General features: G+C 46.0%; 1 protein-coding gene across 3 annotated transcripts in view; it reads right to left on the minus strand.

The window, feature by feature from the left end:
* Positions 1 to 1,584: 1,584 nt before the first annotated feature.
* clip2 (CAP-GLY domain containing linker protein 2) overlaps positions 1,585 to 14,802 on the minus strand; it is a 31,421-nt gene continuing 18,203 nt past the window's right edge. Inside the window, exons 6-17 of one of the 3 annotated variants that reach the window (XM_023833139.2) lie at positions 14,161 to 14,358; positions 13,057 to 13,160; positions 12,802 to 12,862; positions 10,679 to 10,729; positions 9,077 to 10,021; positions 8,866 to 8,923; positions 8,704 to 8,787; positions 7,277 to 7,433; positions 4,052 to 4,211; positions 3,212 to 3,400; positions 3,058 to 3,120; positions 1,585 to 2,914 (exon numbers count right to left, since the gene is read on the minus strand). In XM_023833139.2, the coding sequence (XP_023688907.2) occupies positions 2,903 to 2,914; positions 3,058 to 3,120; positions 3,212 to 3,400; positions 4,052 to 4,211; positions 7,277 to 7,433; positions 8,704 to 8,787; positions 8,866 to 8,923; positions 9,077 to 10,021; positions 10,679 to 10,729; positions 12,802 to 12,862; positions 13,057 to 13,160; positions 14,161 to 14,358 (2,082 nt within the window). In that variant the 3' untranslated portion in view covers positions 1,585 to 2,902. Of the gene's footprint in view, positions 2,915 to 3,057; positions 3,121 to 3,211; positions 3,401 to 4,051; positions 4,212 to 7,276; positions 7,434 to 8,703; positions 8,788 to 8,865; positions 8,924 to 9,076; positions 10,022 to 10,678; positions 10,730 to 11,813; positions 11,919 to 12,801; positions 12,863 to 13,056; positions 13,161 to 14,160; positions 14,359 to 14,802 lie in introns of all 3 variants that reach the window. The other 2 variants (XM_023833138.2, XM_023833140.2) reach the window with 2 other exon arrangements.

The raw sequence follows: 14,802 nt of genomic DNA on the forward strand, positions 1-14,802 counted from the left end.
GATGACCCCAGGGAATATTTGGATTTAAAAAAAAAAATACCCACCAAGATAGCTGCAAGGCAGGTTGTAATAAAATATATAATGCAACATTGTAGATAAAAGAAAGCTGTTGGTTGACCTGTAACTTGTAAATAACGGGTTTGCATCTTGGTAATACTTCCAAAATTTTCAATATAGTTACTGATGGAATTTATTTTACACTGGAAATATGGAATTTTGTTTTGATTCAATCTTGCTGCTTGTATAAGTTTATACTTTTCCACCTCAAACGGTGAAACACTGCACCTCCACAGCTTAGTGAGACCTGTCACGTGAACTTCTGTATTACAAACGAGGGAGCTGTGAAAAAATGAGTGCAGATAGGCTCATATCGTACAAGCAATACCGCTCCCTGAGAAGATGGGAATTAAATAAAAACTCAATTCGTTCCTTGTAATGATGTATCTTCTAGGGTTGCCAACTTTGGTCAGCTGGCTGGAGTGAGATTTTCAGTTCAAGACAAGTCCGCGCTCACATGCACACGAATTTATATGTATGTAACAGTTTTGTTGCCTTGTAAATAATGTGTAGAGTTTGCAAACTACCCCAATGCTTTTGATGCAGCTAAGTTTAGGTTTATAATGAAATAATATAGATGTGCCATAAGATTTCTTGCGTGAGAGTCTGAAAGCATGTCACTTCAGACGCGTGAGCGTTGACAACCCTGTATCTCACTGGATTCAAAACCATGAATGCATGTTCTTTGGACTGTTATGGAGTGTGTCGAGCCTGATGACAGATCTTGCGGTAGTATATGGAAATATATCTAAACTCCCAAATCCAAGGCAAGAGGTGATTCATGCATGTGCTGCACTCTATCTTCCTGTAATGGGCAGTGGTGGTCAGGGAAGCCAGGCACCACTGAGGTACCCTGAGCAAGGTACCGCCCCCAAGCACTGCTCCCCGGGAGCTGAATTAGCTGCCCCCTGCTGTGTCACATATGGGTTAAATGCAGATAACACATTTTGTTGTTGTGCTGTGGTGTGTCAACAATGACAATTGATCACTAAATTCTAAAAATTCTAATACACTAACTGAAGAAGTCAAAAGCTCTTTCAGCTTCAATAGAGTGCATTAAACAAAATGTGAGGTTTGTGAAACGGTAAGATTATTTGACTGGTGTAAGATTATACTTCCAGGAATATATGACAGTACTTCATGCTCAAACCAGGATTTTTTTTTTTATGAAGGCAGGTATTAATACACTGTAGTCATTGACACCAGTGACGTATGTGTCTGTGAGTGTCACGAGTGCAGGTTTGCACCAGTCAGTCTTCAGGGTGCTTTCAACATCCTTGTGCATATTCCAGTTTACCACACTTTTCTCATTAACACCTCCCACAAGAAGCTGTTCCGTTTCAGCTAATCACTCCTATATGCTGTCACCATGTCACCTACCTGTACCTACCTTAAAGGGAGAAAAGTCTGCTCAGTCACTTTGTTGACGGAAAAAGTTCTGTAACATTTTCTGCTGTGTATCCATGTTTTACCAAAATCACAGATCGTTTAATTATATCCTGGCAAAAAAGTGTCAAAACAGTTCCGTTGCCCATATTGTTAATATTTAATGTCTTGAAAGTCCCAAAAACGATTTAGTTACAGAGTTATAGAGGATTACAGCAGAAAAGTGGCATTAAGCTTGTTTGAATATAACTGACAAATTCTAAATTCATTGAAGCTGATTAGGGTCAGCCTAACATTTTTTGCCCTTAAAATATGACCCAAAACTGTTGCAACAGACCAAAAGTACTCAGCCACTGCCAGTAAACACTGTTCTAAGCAATGGCAATTCATTGGAGTGAAAATGGACATAAACAATTTTGGAAGACTGAATGTGTGACGTACTCAACGATTAGCAGGTACAGATGAAATGAAGGTGGTCCTCTGAGCTGCAGGTTTAGCTCAAACAGCAGAGAATTAGCCTAGCTGAAGGCTAGAATGTCATCCGGCCCATTGGCAATGAAGGTTGGTGACAATTTTTCATATTTTTTATAAATATCTTAATACTGGCGCTTAAATAAAGTCGTCCGCCAAACCAGTTCCTTTCATTTCTATGGATAAAAACACTATATGGTTTGGTTTGTGGAGAAGTTCAGTTAAGAACGTTGAGAAGGGGCTAAAGGCAATCAGTCAGAGGTGGAAAGTTCAAGTCCAAAGAGTAAAAATCCAGACCAGGATTTTGTTTCAACCAACCAGTTGAGTATCTGTGATAGTAAGCACTCAACTGGTTAGTAGAAACCAAATCTTGGTTTCCACCTCTGCAATCAGTGCTATTCCACTAACACAGCTGGACTGATTTGGTTGGGTTAAATTAACCATTGAGCTTTAATTAATATGCAAATACTCATGAAATAAGAATCAACTGAATCCAGCAGCCTTTCTGTCCAATCATCATATATAGTGTGGAGCTTGACTGGAAATAACGTTCTCCAAAGTAGACAACGCTGGTCATTTCACCTAAATGTATCACCGGCCAATTAATCATCAAGAGGATGTTTAATTAACTTCAACTATCACCAAAAAAGTCCAAAAGGTCTACAGAACCCATTCCAGAAATGTACTGTAGATTCCAATTCAATTCTATACAAGAGAATCGACTCTTTGACGCCGGCTTTTGTACTGGAGGTAGTCCGAGAGTTATATCAGCAGTTAGTGGCACTATGGATGTCACCTCCACGTCATTAAGGTATCTGCTGGATGATTCTTCAGGAGCAGCCTGTTGAGAAATCATGGTTTTGGCATCATGTCTCCCCCCCCCCCCCCCCCCACTGTGAAAACGAACCAGGCTGCCTCTTTTTTGTTACTTTGTGATACTGAACTTCCAGACGTCCCAAATTAATCAGGGGGCTGCCAATCCTCTTCATCAGTGAGTCTCCTAGAAAGTGAAATGGGAGACATTCATAAATATTTGCATGACAGACACTTAAAGAGGTTCCTCATGACAACAACCCCAACAGCCTCCAAAGGAATTCATTAAAGAACATAAAAATGAACAACGGTCCACATACGCTTGCTTACCTCTTGTGTGACGGGTTTTTCTTCTTCATGTATCCCATTGGCAGAATTTTCACTTGCAAGTGTCTGCAAAATTTGAAAAGGAGATGATCGGCAATGATTACAGGACGCTGACACCAACCCCTGTGTGGTCAAGCATCTCCCCACGCTACAGTACCTGGGTCTTTTCAGGCCGGATGCGCATGGCCTCCACTAGCTGGTCCATTTTCTGGTTGTGCTCCAGGGCATTCCTCAGCACGTCCTCTGTGCTCCGGAGCCTCTGCTGAAGCCGCAACATCTCACTATCCATTGCTGGAGGGTCCATCATGGAGTACCGGCGGTGGTCTGGCGAGGACCTCTCTCGACCCTGAAGCCAAAGCGATCCGAGTAGAGATGTGAGATTTTCAAGCATCCAGACAGTGCTGGAGGAGGAAAAATGCTGAGAATTGGAGTGGAACGCCACCTTGGGGCTGTAATGACCAACCCAACGTAGCAGTAGTGGGACGTTTTCAAGGGCCGTTTCAATTTGCGTTTTGGTGCTTTGGTCATTTCCAGTTCATAAGGTGTGTTGCTGTAAAGCAGGGCTGCCCAACCCTACTCCTGGAGGTCTACCACCCTGCAGAGCTTAGGTGTAGCCCTAACTTAACACACCTGATATAGATAGTCAGGTCCTTCACTACCATCTCAGTGTTAAAGTCAGCTATGTTGAGTCAGCTAAGCTGGCTCCAATACTGAGATATTACTGAAGGGCTTGATTATCTGTATTATGTGTGTTAAATTATCACCTAAACTGGAGGAGAAACACCACATGGAAATCAAGAGGAGTAGAATCCCAGGGTGACGCCCAACAGGTTCACACTTCGCCAGCGTGGACATCGTGCTCTCTAGGTGTAACTAAGTGTCAATGTTTCTGTTGTAGGCATTTCCATGCACACAGGAGCTTGGCTCACTGAGGTGCCCATGACCTCTGCATGATTCTTCATGATTGTTAGCCTTTGACCTCCCCCATGAGTCTTACCAGGAGTAGAAGCTTCTCCCGCAGAGACTTGATATCGTCCTGCAGCTTCTGCTCTTTCACCTTCCACTCGGCCTTGTGCACCTCACGGTTCAGGTCGCGGTCCAGGCCTGGCGAGTGTCGAGGGGAGTCCAGCAGCAAGACCCTCAGCTCATTCAGGCTCCTGATTGGACAAAGACAAGACACCCTGGTGACCATTAACCTAGACATCCACGCAGGGCCCGTCAAAACTCATACAGCACCCTAGGTCAGTTCCACTGTGCTCACCATCCAAGACAAAGCGAAATCAGCTGGCTAAGTTGGCACCCTACATAATGTAGCTGTTCTGTGCTGATGCTGCAGGGGGCGTGAGTGCTTCTAGGAGTGTAAGCAAGCCAGTTTCACTTTGTCTCGGAGGTCTGAATCACAGTCGATATCAATAATTACAGTGGCAAGCAAAAGTCTGGGCACACGTGGTAAAAATTTCTGTGACTAGCTAAGCAAGTAAGACATGACCTGATTTCCAAAAGGCATAAAGTTAAAGATGACACGTACTTGTAATATTTTAAGCTAAACTGGTTTTATATTTTCCATCTTTTACAGTTTCAAAATAACAAAAAAAGAAATGGGCAAATAAAACACAAGTTTGGGCACTCTTTGGGAAGTATCATAGCTTATAAATGCTTTCTGCAGCCAGCTAAGAGTACTTAAATTCTTATGCGGGGCATTTTTCCTTGCAAAAGTGAGATTCTTGGGCCGTCTTGCATGCACAGATTTTCAATGATGTTTAGGCCAGGGGACTGAGGGCCACGCAGAACCCTTCAGCATGTGCAGGTGTCACTACACAGTGGAACAAGGCCCCACCACTCCAAAGTTTTTCCAGTTAAATGTGGTTTTTATTTGCTCTTCAAGCAATCGTACAAGAAGTTCTCTCCAAAGTTTTCTTTGTCTCCCAGATCCTTCACCATTCCTGTTAACTGCCATTTCTTAATTATGTTAGGGACTGAGGAAACAGCTACCTGTTCTGCTATCTTCTTATAGCCTTTCCCTCCTTAGAGGTCATCGATTATTTTAATGTTCAGAGTGCTAGGCACCTGCTTAGAGGAGCCCACAGCTGCTGATTGTTGGGACAAGGTTTAAGGAGTCAGAGTATTTATAAAGTTGTGAAATTTGTATCACCTGATGACTGTGAACAAGCAAAGTCTTTTCTACCTTGTTCATTGCCAATTTCCCTTTTGTGATGTCAAAGGCTGATGTATGCTATCAAACGACTGACAATTAATCAAAGTTTCTTATCATTTAAATTTTATACAAGTCAATATATCATCTGTTTCGCCCAGCCTTATGCCATGTGCAAGAAAAATTGGTTAGCTAGTCAACGCCCCTCAGAATCTTATAGGATTGACCGGCCCAACATCTATGCTAACTGTAGAACTTGAAAATACAGTGAAAATCCTTCACATTCAAGAATTTGACGTTCACAGTTTTGGTTTTTCGCCTGTTGGGTGTAAACAATTAAAGAAGAATCATTTCAGACCTTGAAAGAACAGAGAAACTTGTTGATGATCCGTATGCCAAAAACGATACTGAAAACAATTCGGATCACATACAATTATGTAATATATAAATACTGGTGATACATAATATTTCTTGGCCTTCTTATTGATCCCTATGTGTCTTTTCCTAACTCTCATGTTAGCCATCTTTGTGACCATGGAATCTCGAGTTTAAAGTAACCTTTAAACTTTTCAATGTCTGTAATTTTGTATTATTAGTAACAGGTCCAAAACGTAGTGCTCCCAGTGCATACAGTAGTAACTTTGTATATACAGGGGAATAGCTCACATCGGGAATGTGAAGGGGTGACTATAAAATAACCACGGGGATACAGTGAATATGATGTCTTGATAATATTTTGAAGCAGAGTGTTTCCTCTGCAGCCTAAGAAACCAGCAAGTATAAAGAGTAAATACAGAGCATTTAAAACTATATAAAAAGTATATAAAGACTTTCTCAGAAATTGCCAGCAGTATTGTTACAGTAAGGGGTGATTACTATGTGGCAATTCAAAACCCCTATAATTTTACTTTAACCCTAGCTAATCATAGCTAAACATAGCTGTAATTGTTTTCCCAGTCCGCACTGGAGAGCGGCCAGGAGTGAATTCACATGAGCACACCCAGAGTCACTCTGATGTTTCAAGATACTGGCTGACTGAATACTGCGATTATCTCCAATAAGACAGCGCAGACAAGGAGTGATTTCTGAGGCGGACTGTCATTCCAGCCCAGCCAGAAATCACACTAAGCATATTAATCAGTCTAACTGTTGTCAGTTTAACTGACCTGGCTTGAGTGAAACGAGTCGATACCGACCGCGAACTGGAACACTGAGTCACCACTAGGGGGCGCTAACGTCAGGCAGACAGCCATAGCAAGACGCCCGATTACTGCCGGCCAAACTGATGCCACTTAGTTAAGTAAAATCATTCATGAGAGTTTATTAAATTAATCCTCTGCCAGGAAATTAATTAGAATTCTATAATGGCTGCCTGCCATGGCTTAGTTAAATCAACCCTTCACATTGACAGTATCTAAACATTTTCCAGCTAACATAAAAAATCACTCACGTACATATAATACATATATATGTACATAATATCAGCTGTGACTTAGGTCTATCACAGTGCACTCATCTATCCTTCTTCCAACCTCTTTGTGGGGATAATTGTTGGCGACACCAACACACCGCGCTTGTACTCAAGCTACCTAAAATGTTATCTGATATGTGGACATCTTCCTACAGGTCATTATTCTTCACAAAGGTATTACAGCGTGAAAACCTACAGATGCAAAAAGAAAGCACTTGATATGTGTCGGCTTGTCACACTGTTAGACTACAAAACGGCTCATTAAAAGATCATTAAGGCCTGTAACTGTGATCTGAACGTCTCCACCGGACTGTTGCTGTATTTTTGCTTATCTTAAGGAATTTGAATTACAGCTAAAAATTTCTCAGCCTAGTTTAGCAAAGAGTGACTACGTGAAAACTGATAATATATACAAATATGAGCACAGCTCTTCTGTCATTTAACTTTTGCTTGTCTGGAATTGTGACACAACAAGCTACAGTGTAAACCTCCAAAAGCTACCCTGCAGGACATCACACCTTAACCAAAAGGCAGCCATTGTGAATGAGGTCACATGACTTCATCCAAACAACTTATCTAACTTGTGAGCCACATCTAACCTTTCCTTCTTCAGGAGCTCCTGGCTGATGAGGACCAGCTGCCCAGAGGCATCATGGGATTTCTTGGTCAGGGACTCCAGGTCGGCCTCCAGACGCTGCTTGTCCCGCAGGAGAGCGTCGGCCTTCTTCTCCCCCGATCGGACCTTGGACTCCAAGCCTGAGGGACCAACAATGGCCGTGATGCATCCTGGCCTTTTCCCAGAACCTTTAGGGTTTGGGTGAGACTGCCTCATTTGTAGACTATCAAATACGGGTATGTAAATAATGCAAATAAACAAGGTGTTTGAAATATTTCTTATGCTGCTTGCCCTTATAATTACTCACAGGTAAGTGAGATTTACTATCTATTTCACAGCTATGTAAATCTGTACATTTATGTATATAAAATCCTAGGATTTGTTTCTCCAAAATAACGTATAAATAAGTTGCAGCATATGTCCCTAAACAGAGACTGATTGCAGAGCCAGTCAAGGCAAAGCGAAGCGGGGGGCACAGATGGGGGGCACACACACTGGCACAGACAGGGGGGCACACACACTGGCACAAAAGAGGGGCACACACACTGGCACAGACAGGGGGGCACACATACACAGCCACAGACATAGGGGCACACACACTGGCACAGACAAGGGGGCACACACATACACAGCCACACTGACACAGACAGGGGGCACACACATACACAGCCACACTGACACAGACAGGGGGCACACACATACACAGCCACACTGACACAGACAGGGGGCACACACATACACAGCCACACTGACACAGACAGGGGGCACACACATACACAGCCACACTGACACAGACAGGGGGCACACACTGGCACAAACAGGGGGCACACACATACACAGCCACAGACAGGGGGCACACACTGGCACAAACAGGGGGCACACACATACACAGCCACACTGACACAGACAGGGGGCACACACATACACAGCCACACTGACACAGACAGGGGGCACACACATACACAGCCACACTGACACAGACAGGGGGCACACACTGGCACAAACAGGGGGCACACACATACACAGCCACAGACAGGGGGCACACACTGGCACAAACAGGGGGCACACACATACACAGCCACACTGACACAGACAGGGGGCACACACATACACAGCCACACTGACACAGACAGGGGGCACACACTGGCACAAACAGGGGGCACACACATACACAGCCACAGACAGGGGGCACACACTGGCACAAACAGGGGGCACACACATACACAGCCACAGACAGGGGGCACACACTGGCACAAACAGGGGGCATACACATACACAGCCACAGACAGGGGGCATACACACACTGGCACAGACGGGGGTACACACATTAACAGGCACAGACAGGGGGCATACACACACTGGCACAGACAGGGGGCATACACACACACTGGCACAGATGGGGTCACACACCGGCTATCTGTGATCGGAATGCCTCCACCTGTGCCGACAGCATCAGCACGTCTTTGTCCCTCTTTGCCAGCATCTCCAGGGTGTCTGAGGAAACACAGAGGAGTGTCCCAGCAGAGTGACCACAACAAACAGTGGGAGCAGAAAGCAGCAGCTTCACCTTACCATCCATATCCTGCCTTAATTTGATCTTCTCTTCAGAGACATTGTTATCTTCTATCATCTAGGAGGCAAGCAGATTTCAAACAGATCTTACACATACTGCTGAATGGGAAAACACTTCTGCAGCTTTTTTCACAATAGCTGCCGGAAAGAGTCTATAAAAAACTGCCAGCTCAGGTTCAGCACAGAGCAAGCTGCCCATCTCATCACTCACGTTGGCATCCTGAGGTTTCTCCTCCATGGCCTGCAGATGGTTCTCCATCACCCTCAGCTTCTCCTCCAGGTTCTGGACTTCCGCCCGGCTCTGGGCCTCCGCTTTCTGCAGAGCCTCGTAGTCCACCATCTTCTTCTCGGCCAGGGTCAGTTGCTCCTTCAGCAGGTCGTGGGCCCGGCCCTGCTCCTTAAAGTCCTCGCACAGCTTCTCCATCTCGCAGAGCCGGAGCTCTGCCATCTGCAGCTTCTCGGCGGCCTCCTTCGCCTCCAGGGCGTGCTGCAGTGCCTGTGCCTCCGCGTGGCTCCTGCAGCTCTCGCTGCTCTCCTCCAACTCTCTCTGCTGCTCTTGCAGCCGCGTCCGCTGGTCCTCTTTCTCTTTGGCCAGCACGGCCGCCTCGATGTCATGCTTGGCCTTCAGGTTCTCCACCTCTAGCTGATGTTCCATCCTGAGGCTTTCCAGGGCCGTGCGCAGCTCCAGCAGGTCTTTGTCTAGGCCTGCCTTGGCCCCATCTGTGGTCAGGGACAGCTTGAGGTCCTCCAGGGAGCGCTGGTGTTCATTCACTAAGGTGTCCAGCTTGGACTTCCAGCTGTCCATCATCTCCATGTTCTCCAGTGTGGCCTGTTGCAGCTTCTGCCGCAGGTCGCTGATCTCCTGAGTTTGCTTGTCCATGGTGGCCCTCAGCCGCTCCACCTCCCGCTTGCTAGCGCTCTGGGCTGCTTCATACTTCTCCCGCAGCTGGCTGCTCTCCTTATGATGCTCGCGGCCAGCTGTCATGAGCTGCTCCCGCAGCAGAAGAGCCTCTGTGTGGAGTCCGGAGCCGGGGTCCGCGCCCTCCACCAGACTTGGGCTTCCCAGCCTCGCCTGTAGCTCCTGGATCTCCGCCCGGCGCAGCGTCAGCTCCTCCTCCAGCTGCATGATCCGGCTCTTCTCCTCCACTGTGGTTTGCTGTGGACACAGGGGCCAGGGGACATTACTCCAGCCCAGGCTGGGGGCCATACAAACACACCTCCCTTAAAATTACCCCGGACATGCAGGGCAAGATCGAAAGCATCAGCCCATTTTCTCTTCATGCCTTCTGCACGAGCGTGAAGGATGATTCTGGAAGGCCGGATTTTGGGCCCGCAGACCTAGAGAGGAATGGAGGAACCCCGTATTTTCAGGACAGTAAAGGAAGAGAGGAGTCCCAACCCAGAAAGCTGAGCAAACCCCCAGGAAGTGAGGTCAGCTCAGAGGAAGCAGCAGGCAGGCAGGACATTCCAAGAGGCCCATCGGCATGGAGCAGGCAGGAGGACATGGGACGCCCCCCCCCCCAAAAGTGCACGCTCAGGGCCGGTGTTATTGAGTGAAACACTATGTTACATAAGTGGAAATATAGCCCACCGAGTAGGGAGGAAGGAGGTTTGTTCACCATGCGGACTGTACTACCCAGGATAACCCTCTGCATGTTTCACAGCAACATGAAGGATGTTCCACATGAGCAGTTACGTAACAGCACTGGCTGTAATCTGCCTGCGTCAGACGCGTGTGACACTGCATTCAGAGGGTAGAGCAGTAAGAGTGTGAACGAGCACAGCCCGGATGGAGTTAGTGATCCTCTTTCACCTGTAGCCTCTTACCCAACCTCAAGGGCACCCCAACACGCCTGCCTGGTCCCTGTTGGCAGACAGCAGAGCTTACAGATACACCAAAAAGAGACGTTCCTCAGCCTGATAATCATCAACTGCAAACACTGTACAGCTACAGGCATCAGTCACTTATCAACAAAGGCCCTTACACTGGTTACAGCTTAACACTGCTTAGGGAAGTGGGTTTATGTTTTGTCACCGGGGTCCAGTCCTGGTTCAGACACCATTCGCTATTTAAAAAGTTCTGAATGTTCAGTCATTAAAAATGTAGACTAAGTGTTCTTAAGCTCTCGTCCTCCCATGCTGCATGTGTGCATGAATACTGTACTATGCATATTACATCATATATTCAGGTACCAGATCAGTCCTAAATTTCAAAAGCTTGTTAAAATGCATTCACATTATATCCTGCAATGATAGATCCCTTTACAATTATGGAACAGGCAGCAGAAAACACTGGATGCAAATAACCAGAAGGCACCTGTAGGGCGTCACCCTGGCTCATGGGGCATGTGAAAGCGCTAAATGTGAATCTGCTGCTGGACCCAGAGGAATAGCAGAGGAATAGCAGAGGAATAGCAGAGGAATGCGGAGAAACAGACACAGACTGACTTTGGGAGTTTGGGTTATAGTGTCGTCACTGCTGACTGAACAGTGTCACTCTGCCACAGAGGGGAGGGCAGGGTAGAGGGGAGGTAGCTGCGGGACCCAGACCTCCAACGTTCACCGTGCCATAGGACTAACTGGCTTGCTTATAGTGTATGACATTTAATTAAACAGCAGGATACTAGACTTTGGGTGCTATGTCTATAAAGGTTGCTTATACTTACAGTGTATAACATTTAAACAGTTGACACTGGATATTGAGGGCTATGTCTATAAAGGTTGCTTATACTTACAGTGTATAACATTTAAACAGTTGACACTGGATATTGAGGGCTATGTCTATGAAGGTTGCTTAGCTGGAGGCTTCGGAAGCTGACGTGAACCGTGAAGGTTGGAGACCCCTGCAAACCAGCGTGAGGCAGCCCCAAGCAAGCAGTGAAAAGCCCCCCAGAGCAGCAGCAGGGGAGGGGGGGGGGCAGGGGGACATTTCTCTTTTTCATGGTTACCCTCTTCTGGTCTAATTCATTCTGAAGCGATTCCACTTTGGAAATTTCTAACAGTAGACTGTGTTCGAGCTGCCGAATACGGGCATGCTCCAACTGCGTCTGAGTCTGCGGGAGAGAGAGAGCGAGAGAGAGACAGATAGAGAGACAGAGAGAGAGAAAGAGAGAGCGAGAGAGACAGCTGTACAGGAGGACAGACAGGCAGGGTCGCGCAGATACCTCGAGGAAACCGATATTCTTCCGGGAAAGATAGAGAAAATGACAGAAACCAACATGCTGAACAAGGCACTATACTACTATAGAAGCATCATACTATAATTATATTATAGCAATCATTATGCTATTATGCTATTACTATTATATGGAGCTGTAGTATTAAACTATCATAAGGAATTATACTTTAACACAATTATAAGGAGCTGTACTTTTCTATCAGAAGAGATTGAACTAAGGGCCTGTATTATAATACTATTATAATGTGCTGTATTACTACAATAATTCAAGCAGCTGTACTATGGTACTATTTTAAGGGGCTTTATTATCATAAGGAGCTGCAATATTATAACCATAATAAAGAGATACACTGTAACACTACTCCAAGGAAGGTCTCTAATGAAAAGGTGTCTAATGTGGGTTGAGCTTCTCCATTCTCTGCTTCCTTCTTCTTCTTCCAAGAGGCTTACAATATTTGGGGAAAATCCTTGTGTTCAGAACCATCAACAGCCTTTTTCTCACTGCCAAACCTGTTCTACGCAGACTTGGGCGGCCAATCAAAATGTTTTAGTGCGTGTTATGCCAGAAAGAGTCCATTTCTCTTTCATATAGTGAAATAAAGACTCACTTGTTTATGTCACATGGTGTATCCAAAACATACAAAAGAGATTATATATCAAAATAATTCATACAAATCAGCTACTGAAAGAGTATGTTTCTGTTCAGATTATACTGAGCTCAAGGGAGGGTGCTGTTGTGTGAAATTGCATCTACATACCTCTAGATCTCCTTTGGTGATCGATTCTTCCTCAACGCGGAACTGAAGATCTTCCACTTTCCTGCAGTAACACAGAGTAGCCAGCAGAGATCAGTAAAACACCTTCTTAGCACATGTATAGCAAATATTTGAGCACAGATGTCTGACAGCACCTCAAATCAAAAGAATGTTTTTGTTTCTAAAATCAGTTAAAATGTATAAGCTCCACACTATCAGCTGTAAAAAGTAATCCTGCGGTCCAATCCCATCATGCACCTCTTCTCCTCCTCCAGCTGATTGGCCAGTTCTACTTTGTCCTTCTGGGTGCTGGCCAGTTGGGCTCGAACCTGCTGCAAATTGCTCTCAGCCTCTGCTGCATACTGCACTCAGAAATGAAAGACAGGGAGTTAGCACTGTCGCTATGCTTAGCGGGTGAAGCATTCAGACAGCTCTTGCACACTTTAAGATGTATGAATTTGGGTTTTCAGGTACACAGTACAGTCTCCACACTGTGGTAATAGATTTTATGGCATAATGGGCAGTGTAGGTAGGCTGTATGTCTGAGCCTTCTCTCCATGGACACGTGGACGGTGTGGCAGACAACCAATCACGGGTCTGTTATTTCTGGGGCCCCACTCAAAAAATGACTTCAAGGCCCCTCCGCCCACCCTGCCACCCCTCTGGTATTTCAAAAACTAAATAAACAGCTAGTCAGTAGAGTTAGAATGTCATTGCTATCTAGCTGATTAGCAGAACCATCAGCAGTACTGTGGCACCCTTCATTGCACAGCCGTCAGTACTCTGGCATTCTACACTGCACGGTCGTCAGTGCTGCAGCACCCTACACTGCATGGCTGTCAGTGCTGCAGCACCCTACTCTGTATGACCATCAGTACTGTGGCAGCCTTCATTGCACAGCCATCAGTACTGTGGCATTCTACACTGCACGGTCGTCAGTGCTGCAGCACCCTACTCTGTATGACCATCAGTACTGTGGCACACTTCATTGCACAGCCGTCAGTACTGTGGCATTCTACACTGCACGGTCGTCAGTGCTGCAGCACCCTACTCTGTATGACCATCAGTACTGTGGCACACTTCATTGCACAGCCGTCAGTACTGTGGCATTCTACACTGCACGGTCGTCAGTGCTGCAGCACCCTACTCTGTATGACCATCAGTACTGTGGCACACTTCATTGCACAGCCGTCAGTACTGTGGCATTCTACACTGCACGGTCGTCAGTGCTGCTTCAGCATCTCCTAAATAAGCAATGCATTTATTTAATACTCAGTGTAGTGACTGTTTGTGGCCAACAGGGGGGTCCCCATGCAGATGTGTGGCTTGAGTGGTGGAAAACGACGCCACTGCAGACAGCACCTGTGCATGCTGGGCCTTTAGTGTGCTCAGCTCCTTCTCCACCTCGCAGATGTGGCTGGTGGCCTTGGCCACCTCGGCCCGCTCCAGGTCACGCTCTGCCAGCAGCTGCTCAATGTGTTGCTGCTTCTCCTTCAGGGCCTCCTGCAGAGCCGTGGTGCCTGAGATCTTGCGGGCGTAGCGCGAGGACGTCTCCGTCAGCTAGCCACAGCCGGGGTGACACAGTGAGGCCCGTTAGTGCATTCAAGTCCTTCTACTATGCTACCTTAATGCATGGCAATCGGTAGAGTGACCATGGAGGTACAATGAGTATGAGAACAATAAGTAAGGACTACAGTGATTATGGAGGTATGAATACAGAGTACAGTGAGAATGGAGGTACAATAAGTGCAGAGTATAGTGTGAATGGAGGTACAATAAGCAGAAGTACAGTGAGTAAGGAGGCACAATGAGTAAGAGTATACAGCGAGTAAGAAGAAACAGTGAGTAAAGAGGTTAGTGAAGAAGGAGATACAGTGAGTAAGGTACAGTAAGGAGTTTAGGGAGTATTGAGTACATTGAGAACGGAGGTACAATGAATACAGAGTACAGTGAGAATGGAGGTATAACGAGTAGAAGTACAGTGAGTAAAGAGGTACAGTAAGT

This window comes from Paramormyrops kingsleyae, chromosome 6 (genome assembly GCF_048594095.1).
Source record: "Paramormyrops kingsleyae isolate MSU_618 chromosome 6, PKINGS_0.4, whole genome shotgun sequence".
Classification (NCBI taxonomy): Eukaryota; Metazoa; Chordata; class Actinopteri; order Osteoglossiformes; family Mormyridae; genus Paramormyrops; species Paramormyrops kingsleyae.